The sequence below is a fragment of the Suricata suricatta genome, chromosome 15 (genome assembly GCF_006229205.1).
Source record: "Suricata suricatta isolate VVHF042 chromosome 15, meerkat_22Aug2017_6uvM2_HiC, whole genome shotgun sequence".
In the NCBI taxonomy this organism is placed as follows: domain Eukaryota; kingdom Metazoa; phylum Chordata; class Mammalia; order Carnivora; family Herpestidae; genus Suricata; species Suricata suricatta.
The window spans coordinates 17,712,725-17,728,010 of NC_043714.1; the positions used below are offsets into that span (position 1 = coordinate 17,712,725).

Here is a 15,286-nt window from a genome sequence, read left to right on the forward strand (position 1 = left end):
TGCCTCTCCACTGATTGCACTCTCTCTCTGTCTCTCTCTCTCAAAAATAAATATATATAAAAAAAAGAACTAATCTGGAAGCTTTCCTTCCATTTCTAGTTTTTGGAACAGCTTGAGAAGGATAACTATTAACTCTATTTGAAATGTCTGGTAGAATTCCCCTGGGAAGCCATCTGGCCCAGGACTCTTATTTGTTGGGAGTTTTTTGATAACTGATTCAATTTCTTTGCTCATTATGGGTCTGTTCAAATTTTCTATATTTTTCCTGTTTGAGCTTTGGTAATGTGTGGGTGTCTAGGAATTTGTCCATTTCCTCTAGGTTGTCCAGTTTGTTGGCATATAATTTTTTCATAGTATTATCTGATAATTGTTTGTATTCCTGTGATGGTGGTTGTGATCGCTCCTCTTGCATTGGGGATTTATCTATTTGGCTCTTTTTCTTTTTTCTTTGAGAGGTTTGGCTATGGGTTTTTCAATTTTATTTTTTCTAAAAACCAACTCTTAGATTCATTGATCTATTCTACTGGGTTTTTTCTTTTGAATTCTGCATTGTTTATTTCTGCTCTAACCTTTATTACTTCTCTTCTTCTGCTGGCTTTGGGTTTCTTTGCTGTTCTGCTTCTAGTTACGTTAGATGAGTGGCTAAATTTTATATTTGGTAGTTTTCTTGTTTCTTGAGGTAGGCCTGGATTGTAATGTATTTTCGTCTTAGGACTGCCTTTGCTGCATACCAAAGGGCTTAGAAGTCATGTTTTCATTTTCATTTGTTTCCAAATATTTTTAAATTTCTTCTTTAATTGCCTGGTTCACCCATTTTGTCTTTTTAGAGGTTTTCCAAATTCTGTAGTTGATTTCAAGTTTTATAGCACTGTGATCTGAAACTATGCATAGTATGATCTCAGTTCTTTTATGTTTATTGAAGGCTGTTTTGTGACCCAGTATGTGATCTATCTTGGAGAATGTTCCATGTACACTCGAGAAGAATGTATATTCTGCTGCTTTTGGATGAAAAATTCTGAGTATATCTGTCAAGTCCATCTGGTCCAGTATAATACTCAAGGCCAATTGTTCTTTATTGATTTTCTGCCTAGATGATCTGTCCATTGCTGTAAATGGAGTATTAAATTCCCCTGAAATTACCATATTCTTATCAATAAGATTGCTTATATTTGTGATTATTTTATAATTTGGGTAGTTTCAAGTTGGAGGCATAAATATTTACAATTGTTAGCTCTTTTTGATTGATAGAGCCTGTAATTATGATATAATGTCCTTCTTCATCTCTTGTTACAGCCTTTAGTTTATTTATTTATTTATTTTTTTAAGATAGGATGGAACACAATTCTTTTATTTTTAATTTTTTAATGTTTTTTTAAATTTATTTTTGAGAGACAGAGAGAGACAGCACGAGCAGGGGAGGGTCAGAGAGAGAAGGAGACACAGAATCTGAAGCAGGCTCCAGGCTCTGAGCACAGAGCCTGATGTGGGGCTTGAACCCATGACTGTGAGATCATGACCTGAGCCGAAGCCGGACGCTTAACCAACTAAGCCACCCAGGCGCCCCCAGCCTTTAGTTTAAAATTTAGTTTGTCTGATATAAGTATGGCTACTCCAGCCAGTAGCTGGACTTTTTTGACTTCCAGTGGCATGATAGATGGCTCTCCATCCCCTCACTTTCAATTTGAAGGTGTCCTCAGGTCTAAAATGAATCCCTTGTGGACAGCATATTTTTTGTTTTGTTTTGTTTTGTTTTTATCCATTCTGATACCTGTGTCTTTTGTTTGGAGCATTTAGTTTATTTACATTCACAGTTATTGATAAATATGGATTTAGTGTCATTGTGTTATCTGGAGGTTTCATGCTTGTGGTGATGTTTCTGGTCCTTTGTAGTCTTTGCAGCATTCCATTCACAGAGTTCCCCCTTAGGATCTCTTGCAGGTTTAGTGGTCATGAACTCTCTCAAGTTTTATTTGTCTGGGAAAGCCTTTATCTCTCCTATTCTGAATGACAGCCTTACTGGTTAAAGAATTTTTGGCACATATTTTTCCTGTTCAGCACATTGAGTGTTTCCTGCCACTCCCTTCTGGCTTGCCAAGTCTCAGTGGACAGTTCTGCTATTACCCTTATGTGTCTGTTCTTGTAGGTTAAGGCCCATTTGTCCCTAGCAGCTTTCAGACTTCTCTTTTTATCTTTCTGTTTTGCCAGGTTCACCATGATACGCTGTGGTAAAGGCCTGTTGTTAAAGCTGAAGGAATTTGTGCCTCCAGGGTTTGGATGTCTGCTTCATTCCCCAGATTAGGGAAGTTCTCAGCTATAATTTGTTCAAGTAAACCTTCTGCTCCTTTTTCTCTCTTTTCTTCTGGAACTCCTCTGTTATGGGTATTACTACATTTCATTGAATCACTTAGTTCTCTAATTCTCCCCTTGTGGTCTGGTATTTTCTTATCTTTCTTTTTCTTGGCTTTATCCTTTTCCAATATTTTATCTTCTATTTCACTCTCCCCCTCCCCCACTGTGTCCTCATTTCTTGCTGTCACCGCACCTAGTTTATTTGGCACCTTATTTACATCACTTCTTAATTTGTCCTGACTCTTTCCTAGTTCCTTGATCTCAGTAGCAATAGATTCTCTGCTGTCTTCTATGCTTTTTATAAGCCCAGCTATTAATCTTATGATTATTATTCTAAATTCTTGATCAGATATATTGTTTGTGTCTCTTTTGAGCAACTCTCTCGCTATCATTTCTTCCTGGAATTTCTTTTGAGGAGAATTCTTCCGTTTTGTCTTTTTGGCTAGTTTTCTATCCCTTTTGTGTTTTTATAGCTTGTTATGTGTTCTTTACCTGTGAACACTACTATACTAAAAAACAGTCATACTCTCTCCAGGGCCTGGCCCTTCAGAGGTGTTTTTGGAGTATGTTGCTTGCTGTCTGTTGTGACTCTGTTTGCTTTATCTTCCCACTCATAGTGGTGGTTTGGACCTTCTACCAGGTGTGCTTTGATTTGTTCATTGAAGTAACCCTGGAAAAAATTAAAAGGGGGAGGATGGAAGAAACATTATCCCATACAGAGAAAGAAATGACAGGGACAGGGAAAAAGAAAAGAAAAAAAAATTGACCAGGCAGAGAATCAGAGAAACTATATGGCTTAATCCAGAGAGAGAGAGAAAGAGGAAAATAAAGAAGAAGGAAACACAGGAGAGGTGCAAAAAGGATAGATTAAAAATGTCTCCTTGAATAGACCAACAACCAGATTAGAGGAGGGAAGAAATAAGAGGAAGAAAAGTAAGAGGTAGAGTGGAAAGTAAAACCATAAAATCTAATGTGCCATTTCCCCCTTATTCTTTTTAGCCTTTTTCTTTGTATCATGAGATGCTGTGTTTTATGACCAGGATCCTTTCCTTTTTCTTTTAGCCATGTTGCATTAGAAGATACTACATTGCATGGTGCCTGTGGGGCTCAGTCAGTTAAGTGTCTGACTCTTGATTTCGGCCTAGGTCATAATCTCACCATTTGTGAGATTGAGCCCAGCTTCAGCTCCCAGTCTGCATAGAGCCTGCTTGGGATTCTCTCTGTGCCTCTTTCTCTGCTCCTCCATCACTTGTGCTCTCTAAAACAAACAAACAAACAAAGAAACAAACAAATAAATATTTTAAAAAGGAAGATATTATAGTCCTAGGATATATAGAGAAAGACAGATGCTCAGAGAGTGACAGAAATAGGTGACTGTGATGTAGGGTAAGTATCATGGTTGCCTAGAAATCTAATCTCCTTCTGATTTTTCTATCTTTTGTCTTATTCATATCTGTGGAAACACATCCTGCATTCTGGCAGACCACAGACCATTATTTTTGTTCCTAGTGTTGTAGAATATCTTTGCTTCTTTTGGTATTGAATGGCATGTTGGAGGTGGAAAAATTAGGTAACAGCTAGTTTAGTAAAACCTTAAAATATAAATCTGAAGAATCCATGTAATGTTTCATGATGTCTTTTTGGTGTATATATAAGTGGGTGGCTAGAGAAATATTGATGAGTCATTCATAAAGCTAAGATAATTTGACAATTTATATATTTAAACAAGAAGGTAGAGGGAAACTCTAAACTCTAAGGAAGATCACATAGGTGAAAGAAGAAAACTGGGAAGCAGTGAATGAGTCAGAGAAGTAGTCAAATAAGGGGATATGCAGATGAGGAGAATGTAGTGTCCTGAGAATAAGAGAAAAAAATGTTCCACAAAGATAGTCATGTCTAAAAATATGAAATGCTTGGCAAAGATGTCAAAAGGGGTGAACTCTTGGAAATACTCTTTAATTCAGGAATTGGTATGACTTTGACCAGTTTTGAAGGAGAGCTATGATTTTCAACAAAGTTGGTTGAATTACTTTCTTGAATTGAGAAGTGGCAAAACTGACTGATGCTGGAGAAGAAATGGGGGTGACTGTCAGTAGTTTAACATATCTTAGTCTATAATGGATAAGGTAAAATCAGATGAGTAAAACTTACTTAAATGTTTAGTTGTTTTTATTTACTTTAGAAAGAGTGCTTTATTCTGTAATACCAATTTAAAGAATAATATTTTAAGTAATGGTAGTTTATGCCTTAAAGAGTGTTTCCAGAAGCCTTTCAGAGTTTAACATGATCTTAATCATATTTATATACAAATTGAGTCATATCAAATTCAAAACAAAAATTTACAGGGGGTATTAGACAAGAAATACTTTGGAATATTTGCATTTGTGTTGATGTGAGATGACCTATAGCTTTTGCCAGGTATATCTAATGACTTCATAGATTTAGTTTGTGATCAATCTTGAAATCACTGTTGTTGAGTGTATATATATGTATATATACACACAGAGAACATGTATTTTGTTTGTTTTAACAGATCATAAAGGAACAAGAAGGGATTTCAGAAGCTATGATAAGCCTTGGCAATTAAATGCGAAGAAGCCTAAAAAGTCAAAAAGTGACCTTGCTGTGTCTAATATTTCCCCACCATCACCAGAATCCAAGTCATGTAAGGAATTTTGTCATTCAAATGTTACTTAATGTAAGTATGTGTTACTAACAAAATGAAGGAAAGGTAAGAATTGAAGCTTAACTTTTTATCTGATGTTTCTGGCTGCTAATCCTAATGAATGTCATACTCATTTTAGCAGTAACATTGAGCTTTATTTATATATATCTGCTCACTCATATTTTCAAACATGTTTAATTGATTTAGAGCTTTTTGAGTATAATATTCTTTTAAGAATGTTAGCTGCCTGGAGCAGCTTATTTGCCTGTCATGTTCAGTTAGAGCATTGTATTACATTCAAAGCAACACTAACCCTACATTGAATAAAGTTTATAAAAACAAATTAAATCTTTTAGAGTAGAGGGAAATGAGGGAGATTTGCATTAAAAATTTTTAATAAAATTTGAAATCTTAATTCTTCTTTCTTCCTTTAGTCTCCTCAGATTCTCCTTCCTCCGAGAGTTTATATATTTTCATATTCTTTGAAATAGTTTGTATCTTTTTATATCCTTTTCTTTATACCAACTAGCATATAAAATATATGGGAGTTGATTTGCTTTATAAAACTGGTTTTAGACTATATACATTCTTGAGCAATTTGTTTTTATTATTTTAGAATGTACTGTGGATGTATTTTTCTGTTAAACTTAGATCTAAGTTACACTTTTTAATAAATACATGCAGTAGCTTGCTGTGAATGTGCCATAATTTATTTATTCCCCTGTGGAAGGACAGTTAGATTGTTACAGAGTTGTGCTACCACAAACTATTTATTGAAATAAATAAATATTTTGTAATTTTTGATAAAATAATCTTGTACATACATATATAAGTATAGATGTTCTCATTTCTTCATGGTAATTTACTATACATAAGATCACTGGGGTCAGAGGGTCAGCATATTTTTAGTATAGTAAATATTTCAGATTACTTTTTAAAAAGGTGATAGAAAAAGTATTTCAGTAGTCTGAGATTGCCTTTGCTATAGCATTACCATATAAATATGTTAAAAATTATTTCATTTTGGGGCGCCTGGGTGGCTCAGTCGGTTAAGCCTCCGGCTTCGGCTCAGGTCAGATCTCACGTTCGTGGGTTCGAGTCCTGCATCAGGCTCTGTGCTGACAGCTAGCTCAGAGCCTGGAGCCTGCTTCCGGTTCTGTGTCTCCTTCTCTCTCTGCCCCTCCCCCTCTCATGCTTTGTCTCTCTCTGTATCAAAAATAAATAAAAACATTTAAAAAAATTATTTCATTTTTATCAAAACAAAAATATATATGGTTCGGAAAGTAAAGTAGTGTTACAGGCTTCTAACATGAACCACTTTCAGTTCTTTAGATGTTTCTTTTGCTACACACGTTTACGTATCAAAACATACAAGTTACTTGCACAGTTCCCTTTTACTTTTTAAACTTAACACATCCGCTCTTGACCTCCTTTTAAGACTTTGTGGCTTCATACCTCAAGCCCAACTCCTCCCCACAGTATAAGCATGCAGTTATTTCAAATGTTGAATATGTACTTCATATCGATATTATTATGGCTATATTAATTAGTCTTTATCACAGAGACACAGATGTCCAACTATTAATTTGTTTCTAGAACTAATAATTGTCTTATTTCTGTATTTGCTTTGTTTTCTGTGTACTCCTCACTAATCCTTCCTCATACCTTTCCTTAATGTATTGAATACTCAGTGTGATCAAATTCATCAAGGAATCCTAACTTTGATCTTATTTTATATTTTATATTTTATTTTATTTAAAAAAATTAGAGACATCTCTTTTGCAGCCCTGTGTCCTCTTGATCAAATCTTGGCTTCTCCCTTTTTCTCAGGTGTCTTCTGAGTCCATCCTTCACAGCCATACTGAGATTCACTTTTCCTTTTTTCTTATGGGGGATCATCTATTTCCCAAATTTTTAGTCTTTCCACGTTGGGGTTTATGTATTCATTTTGTTAAAGCATCCTTATTATAAGCTTTCTGAACAAGAATGATTGCAAGATAAATTGTTTGAATCCTTACAAACGCTAAGAAGTAATTTTCAGTTGGGATTGTGAAGAAACTTCAGATTTCTCCTGTATCTTCTAGGGCAAGAGTGGCTATTGAGAAGTCTGATGAGAATTTGATTTCCTATTTCTATCTCTGAAAGCTTTTAAGATCTTTCTTTATTGCCACTGTTGTAAAATTTTGCCTTGAATTGAATTGAATTTATGCCTTGAATTGTTCTGGACATTTAATGGATCCTTCCAATCTGAAAAACAAGTTTTTATATCCTATTACTTTGGCATTTATCTTCCTTGATTGATGCTTTGGTGTTAAATGTTATGAAATGTCTACCTTTTGGGGCTCTCTCTCTGGGACTAGATTTCAGTATTCTCTACTTTGCTGAATCCAGTTACCACTCCTCAATTTATTTTGCATCTTCCAAAAACAATCTGCTCTCTCTTGTCTAATAATGTCTTCTCTTCTTGTTCAATTAATTATTTGACAAAAAAAATCTTTAAACTAATTTTAGTAGGGATTTGGGGGAAGTAAAGGTAGATGTGTTCAGTCTTCGATTTTATCAGAAGATAGCAAAATGTCTTAAAAATATTTACTAATTGCTGATGAAGAATTTAGTAATTATTTTTAAGCTGCTAAAATATTATATAAAATATACTTTGCTTGTATTTTTCCCTGTTATAGAAATTATTGGTTTTAAATCAGTATCTGAATTTTCTTTTTTCTAGAAACATTGTCACACTTCCCTTTACTAGTTCTGTTAAAACATTTCTTAAAACCCAGCTTCATAACTTCCCTCTGTTTGCTCATAAGAAAACCATGTCCAAAACAAACATTTTTATTCTGTACATTGATCTTGATACAGTCTCTCACATGATGATGAATAGTAAGTTTTTATCATTATGTAGCATGCTTATGGAGTAATCATTTTTTTTAAAACATAGTGCCAAGGTCAGTAGATCATCCTAACTGGAACTGGCGAATTAAACCAGAAAGCTGTGATTTTGATGAATTGGACCACATCCTTCAAGAGAGCAAGAAGCTGGGAAAAGCCCTTGAAAATCTTTCTCAAAGTAAGTTCATTTACTTGATTATAATTAAAATTCCTAACCAGTCTTAAAGTATAAACATTTATGCCTATTGCCAGTAACCCATTTCCAACATCTTTATTATAATTACATGAAAGGTTATGATAGTGTGTGTGAGACTGGAAATGAGGATTGGTCTTGCAATTTAAACACATACCTGGGAAGACTGGTAGATAGAGTAGGAGGAGCTGTAGACACCTCGACTCCACCCTGTTTCTTGCCCTTTGTTTGACTCCAGTCTCTATAGGGTCTCCGTTACCCAAGGACTGCTGCACATATAGTGCTGTCTTACTCATTCTTCTCTTGCGAACCTCATTGTTTTGTATCATCCTAATTAATAAACATACCATTTGCTTTCATGAGTTTTTGATGTCTCTAAACTTATCAGGGTAGCAACTGGGGCAGATTCTTCTTAGAATCCTTTTTGGAACCTAGCAACATACTTTAGAAAAAAATGATTCTGTAATCCAAGGCCTAGGTTAGAGGTTTTACTCTGCCACTTGTGAATAACCCCCGATAAATCATTAAACTTCCAGTGAGCCTTGGTTCTCTCAACACAGTCTCTCTCCTTCTGGTAGGTGTGAAAGTTTAAAATTACATGTTTTAAGTAAAAACTTTTAAATATTACTGTCATGAGATTAGGCAATCAAATATTTTGATTTGATAAATACATTCTGTGTATGTAGATATACATGTATATCTTTTGGTTTTGAAAGTATTCCTGCCTTTCTCTATTCTTAAACATTTCTCAGTTTTAAAATTAGGTGCCTTTAGAGGCATATTAATGACATGACCTTACTAAAATTTTCTTTTGCTGTCATGAACATTAAAAATTCTTAAATAGAAGATAGGATACTAGCACATTCTAGTGGATTATGTTTTAGAATCTGTATGTTTCTTTAAATAGCACATTGTACTAGCCTCATGACTTGTATCAAAGTTAAAATTGTCTGGAGGGGATGAACAAATTGGGTGAAGGGGAGTGGGAAATACAGGCTTTCAGTTATGGAATGAGTAAGTCATGGGAATAAAAGGCATAAGGAACTAAAAAAATTAAAACTGCTCCTTGGTATATTTTGGGAAAAATAATATGTATATAATATGCATATAGAATATATATGCATTTATATATTATATATATTTGTATATTTTTATTGTATTATAATTTTATATAGAGAGAGATTGAGTTTTTTTCATACCTTGTAATTCATAGCTCACTAGACCTTTTTTGGATTTTTGTGCAGTGAATCCATGTCACAAGTTAATTTGCCTTATCATAGGGTCTTATAATTTTTGAATGAGTTTTTAAAATTTTAATTCCAGTATAATTAAGATACAATGTTATATTAATTTCAGGTGTACAGTGTAGTGATTCAACAGTTCTGTTACTGTGTTCATCATGATACGTGTACTCTTTAATGCCTATCACTTAATTTAGCCTACCTCCTACTTCCCCTTGGTAACCATCAGTTCTCTATAATTAAGAAGAATCTGTATCTTAGTTTGTCTCTCTCCTTTTTTCCTTTATTCATTTCTTTTGTTTCTTAAATTCCACATATGAATGAAATCATATGGTATTTGTCTTTCTCTGACAGTCTTATTTCAGAATTATATCTCTAGATCCATTCATGTTGTTCCAAAAGGCAAGAATTTATTCTTTTTTGTAACTGAATAATATATCCATTCACCTATTGGTGGACACTTGGGCTACTTCTATAATTTGGCTATAGTAAATAATGCAGCAATAAACATAGGGATACATGTATCTTTTGAATTCGTGTTTTCCCATTCTTTTCCATAAATACTCAATAGTGGGATTACTGGATCATATCATAATTCTATTTTAAATTTTGGAGGAACCTCCCTACTATTTTCCACAGTGGCTATACTAGTTTGCATTCCCACCAACAGTGCATGAGGGTTCCTTTTTCTCCACATCCTCAGCGACACTTGCTGTTTCTTATGCTTTTTTATTTCAGCCATTCTGACAGGTGTGAAGTGATTTCTCATTGTAGTTTTGATTTGCATTTCCTTGATAATGAGTGATGTTGAACACCTTTTTATGTCTGTTGGCCATCTGGCTGTCTTTGGAGAAATATCTGTTCCTGTTTTCTGACCATTTTTTAATTGGATTACTTGTTTTTAATGGGTTTAGTTTTTAAGTTTTTTAAATATTTTGGTTACTAACCCTTTATAAGGTATGTCATTTGCACATATTTTCTCTCATTCTATAGGTTGCCTTTTAGTTTTGTTGATTATTTCCCTTGCTGTGCAGAAACTTTTTATTTTGATGTATTCCCAATAGTTTATTTTTGCTTTTGTTTCCCTTGCCTCAGGGGACCTATCTAGAAAAAAGTTTCTCTGGCTAATGTCAGAGAAGTTACTGCTTGTGCTGTCTTCTAGGGTTTTTATGGTTTCAGGGCTTACATTTAGGTCTTTAATCCATTTTGGATTTATATTTGTGTATGGTGTAAGAAAGTGGTGCCATTTCGTTGTTTTGCATGTTGCTGTGCAGTTTTCCTCGCATCATTTGTTGAAGAGACTGCGTTTTTCTCATTGCGTAGGATTTTATAATTTTGCCATTAGTAGAAATTCTCTGGTTGTGATATAAGAAGGCCCTACCTTTGGCTTTGGAGGAAATAATGATGAAGTGAGTTCATTTATTACTGTATTATGTTCATGAAATAAGTCTTATTCTATTAATATGTTAAAGGTTTATATTAATATGTATAAATCTTACCCTGTTGGGCAGAGCCTGTGGCTCTTTATAGTCTCAGTTTATCTAAAAACATGAATTAAAAGATGGATGATTGAAGAATACGCCCAATTATTACACAGATCTTTGAACATAGTATTTTGTTCTTTAAAATATGATTAATTACCTTATAGAGACTTGTTATATCATTGTTAATTTGTAAGAGGACATTTGGCCTGTCACTGAAGCTTTTTTATTTGATTTTAGTTTTATGATTTTTGAGAGTGAGTAAACAAGCAGAGAGGTAAAGGGCAGAGCAAGGCAGGGGTGAAGAGAGAATCTTACACTGCCTCCATGCTCAGTGCGGAGTCTGATGTGGGGCTTGATTCTGTGACCTTGAGATCATGGCTTGAGCCAAAATGGAATCGGCCACTCAACCAGTGAAGCCACCTAGGCACCCTCTTAAAACTTTTTTTTAATGTGTACTTATTTATTTTGAAGGAGGGAGGGAGAGTGCAAGCAGGAGAGGGGCAAAGAGAGGGAGAGAGAGAAACCTAAGCAGGCTCCACTCTAAGCACAGAGCTTGACAATAGGACTCGATCTAATGAACTGTGAGATCATCATCTGGGCTGAAATCAAGAGTCAGATGCTTAACTGACTGAGTCACCTAAGTACCCCTAAAACTTTTTAATAAAGGAGTTTGATTGCCTTTCAGTTACATATTTGCTCAGATGTATGGCAGAAATATCAAGGTTCAAGCTACGGTCTGTGTCAAGAAAACTTGGGTGTGGCCTTTTCTTAGTCCTGTGATCAGAAACTAGTGGAGGGCTATATCAGGGTACTCATTTAATTCTTAAAGAAAATCTGGAGAAACAAAATCGCTAGAAGTCAGTCCTTGGTAGGAGAGTAAGAGAGGTGCAGACATGGAATGTTATTCTTGGGACTAAGTCAGGGCCAACGAAGCAATCAATCAGGTGAGTCGGTAGCTAGCTCAGCCAGAAATAAGGTTTAACATTCAGCTTCTACGTATATGATGGAGAATTACTTTTGGCTTCTATTAATGGTTTTAAGAGGGCTGTGTGTGTGTGTGTGTGTGTGTGTGTGTGTGTGTGTGTGTGTGTGTGACAGTAGTGGGAGGTGGGGTTAGAGAGCAGGTCTTCACATATGCAGGGATTGCTCTTTTCTCCCTTTAAGAGTTTCTTAGTCCTTTTGAAACAAAATGCTGCTTTCTTGGAATGACCTGAGTTTTTGTGGTTTTCATATCTGAGGTTTAATACAAAGTTTCTGTGTTAGGCCCAACATGTGATTAATTACTAAGTTATTAGTTTGCCTGAGATGACCAGTGTAAATTAGTCGAAATGCAGGGTTACCATTTACTGGTGTATATTTAGCAGTCTGGATGCCCAGTATTTAACTACGTAATCACAAACTTAGTTCTCTGTCTTCCTGAAGTAGAATGTCATTAGTTCTTATTTGATCTTATAATAGCTTCAGGTTGGTAACTCTTTCTCTAATCTAATCTCCCATTTCTAAGAATTATTCTGCATTGTTTTATTTACTAAGACATAGGAAATGGATTTTTTCTTCCAGGCATGGTCAAAGTGAATATTCAGTGTCTTGTTACTGTGGACCTTTCTCTCCAGTGCCATAGCTATTGATAGGAAAATTTGAAAATTTTTAGTGATCTCTTAATTTTTGTAGTTTCTGATAGAATTTTGACAAGGTTGATCTTTGCTTTATCTTAGTTGTACTTTCCAAAAGACATGCTGTATTTTAAAAGTATTTGTTACTTACCTCAGACTGACAGTAAAAAATCATTTATGTCTCTCAAAATGATAGAACAATCTGAGCTCTTCAGCTGTCAGCTTATCCAGGCTTAAATAACTCTCTCTGTCTCTCTCTTCCTCAGTCTTTCTCTCTCTGTCCTAACAGGAGTTAAATAACAGTAGGAAAGACTAGATATTCTCTCCAGTTTGCAAATGGAATTTTGTTTCAGTAGCAACTGTACCATGCTTTTTTTCCTGGCTTTTTGCAAACCTTTTGATGTAATGCTTTTATCTTAAAGTCAGTAACTGTGACTCTCTTTATATTACGATTCCTTTAAAACGTAGATGCGTTAGAAAACTTTGCAGTGGCTTGTAATGCTGCATAGTCATGATATGGTAGGCATAGTGGATTTTTGGTTCCTGGATCCCTCCCTCTGGCACATTTCTTAATGCTCTTCAAACATAACTTTCACATTCCAGGAGCCTGGACTCATGCCTTTTCCTTCAAGTGTTTGTTTCCAAGTAGTGAGAAAAATTATTTTTGAATAGGGAAGTTGCAAGACCTTCACATTCCGAAATAATGTGTCTCTTTTAGTGGCTGTGATTGAAGGGCTTTAGGGCAGTATCCTTCTCGGTGCATTATATTAGGGCCCATCCTCGTGCTACTGGTCATAGTGACCGCAGTCAGGTGGTTAAGTGGTGTCTGTCAGCCTTTACCATTGTAAAGTTAATGCTTCTCCTTTTTGTACTTAATAAATATCTTAGGAGAGATACTTGAAGACTTCAAAAATATCATGTTTTCGTTTTCACACTTTCACCCAGTAATTTCAGCATCATTAGTGAATCTTGGCCTAAAACAATTATTACTGAGGTTTTCTAAAAGATAGTTTCTGTTTCTATCATTTTATTCATTGTAATTCTTTTGTAATGAAGAGAAGGGAAAATGGATTTATAACCACCACTGACATAACAGGGCCTACCTATCTTTGCTTGTGACTGGTCATACTTCTGTTTTTCTAATAAACATTTAGGTATACATATGGATATTAATGTGGATATATATGTAGATATAGATATGAACATGAATATAGATATAAACATTTTTCTAAAGGTAGTGATATAAAGAAAATAAAATATGTATCCCAAAGTTAATTCATATTGATTTTTCTTGGGAGTCCCATGTAGGCATTGTGCTGTCTGTACAGAGCCTGACCGACATGGGGCTCCTCCTGAGCTGAAATCAAGAGTCGGGGGCTTAAATCACTGAGTCGCCCAGGTGCCCCGCTGTTTTGAATATACCATTTGACCTCCTTCCTCAAATCTCCTCTTCTATAAAATGAAGTAATTTATCCCAGATGACCATCCAGAATCTTTCCAGTTTTCACAAGTCTTTGTGTTAATGATCTATAATGTATATTCCAAAGTTAAATGTACTCATGGCTTACAGATCGTGGTTCAACCTGCTTGCATTTTTTCTAGCTCTTTGCTTTCCTCATTCTTGTTCTTCCTGCATTGTGACCGTCAGTGTATTAGAGTATCTGCAGTATATTTGCACTTCATTCTTCCTCATCTTTTTTCTCACTTCCCCGGCCCAAACTGAATTATGGGCCCATTTAACCAAAATTTGTTCCCTGTTGCCATCCTTCTGTTGTGTCGCTGTGTGAAATTCCCATTTTTAAATAAGTGCTGCAGTCTTCAGCTCTTCTTCACTAGAAAGTCTCAGAGCTCCAGGGCAAAATGGCAGGGCCCAGCTGAACACTACATATACATTCTTGATTTTCAGCACTGTTACTTATCTTGGTCAGTCCCTCCCTTTCTCCACTCTTCTGCAATTATGAAAAACCCACTCAATAATCTGCACACCCGTACTTATTCCCTGCCTCATTGTTTTAGCAATTAGCTTGCCTCTGGTCTCATAGAAAAACTTAATTGTAAAATGTGTAGAATGTGTTCCCCTCTACCCATTTGCATATGTAAATGCATCCACATCTATCCTGCCCTTCTCAACGAGGAGCTGTTCCTCTTGTTTAAGACTCAGCTTTCCACCCATGATCTTGATCTCATTTCTTTCCTGTTCCTCTGAGATCTGATTCCATTAATCATTTGTTTTTTCTGTATGTGGAACTCTTTCTCATTCCAGTCCCACTAATACTGGTTTTGTGATGCTGGGAAACTTTATTAACCTCTCTGTGTCTCAGTTACCTTTTCTGTAAAATTGCAATAATAATGGCACCTATTTCTTAGGGTTTTTGTAAAAATGAAATGAGGTGGGGGCGCCTGGGTGGCTCAGTTGGTTGAGCATCTGACTTCGGCTCAGGTCATGATCTCACAGTTTGTGGGTTCGAGCCTGCGTCGGGCTCTGTGCTAACAGCTTAGAGCCTGGAGTCTGCTTCCGATTCTGTGTCTCCCTCTCTCTCTGCCCCTCCCCTGCTCATGATCTATCTTTCTCTGTCTCTCAAAATAAATAAATGTTAAAAAAAATGAAAAGGAAATGAGATGGTGTATCTAAAGTGCTTAATATGGTAGCTGATATATAATAATTGCTAATTAAATGTTAGATATTATATTTCTATTACTGTGTCAGAGATGACCAAAAACTTAGTGGCTTTAAAAAATACAAGTTTACTCTCTTAGAGTTTTTGTGGCTCAGGAGTACAGGTGTAGCTTAGTTCACTCCTCTATGTCTCGGCAAACTGCATTTAAGGTATTGGTTGGTGCTGTGATCT

The 15,286-nt window shown here is 35.4% G+C and overlaps 1 protein-coding gene across 1 annotated transcript in view; it reads left to right on the forward strand.

Annotated features, from left to right (window-relative positions):
* The window catches only part of C15H8orf34 (chromosome 15 C8orf34 homolog), a 387,313-nt gene that overhangs the window by 84,248 nt on the left and 287,779 nt on the right, over positions 1–15,286 (forward strand). The window contains 2 exon segments of the mRNA XM_029923568.1: positions 4,883–5,014; positions 7,956–8,084. Of these exon segments, the coding sequence (XP_029779428.1) occupies positions 4,883–5,014; positions 7,956–8,084 (261 nt within the window).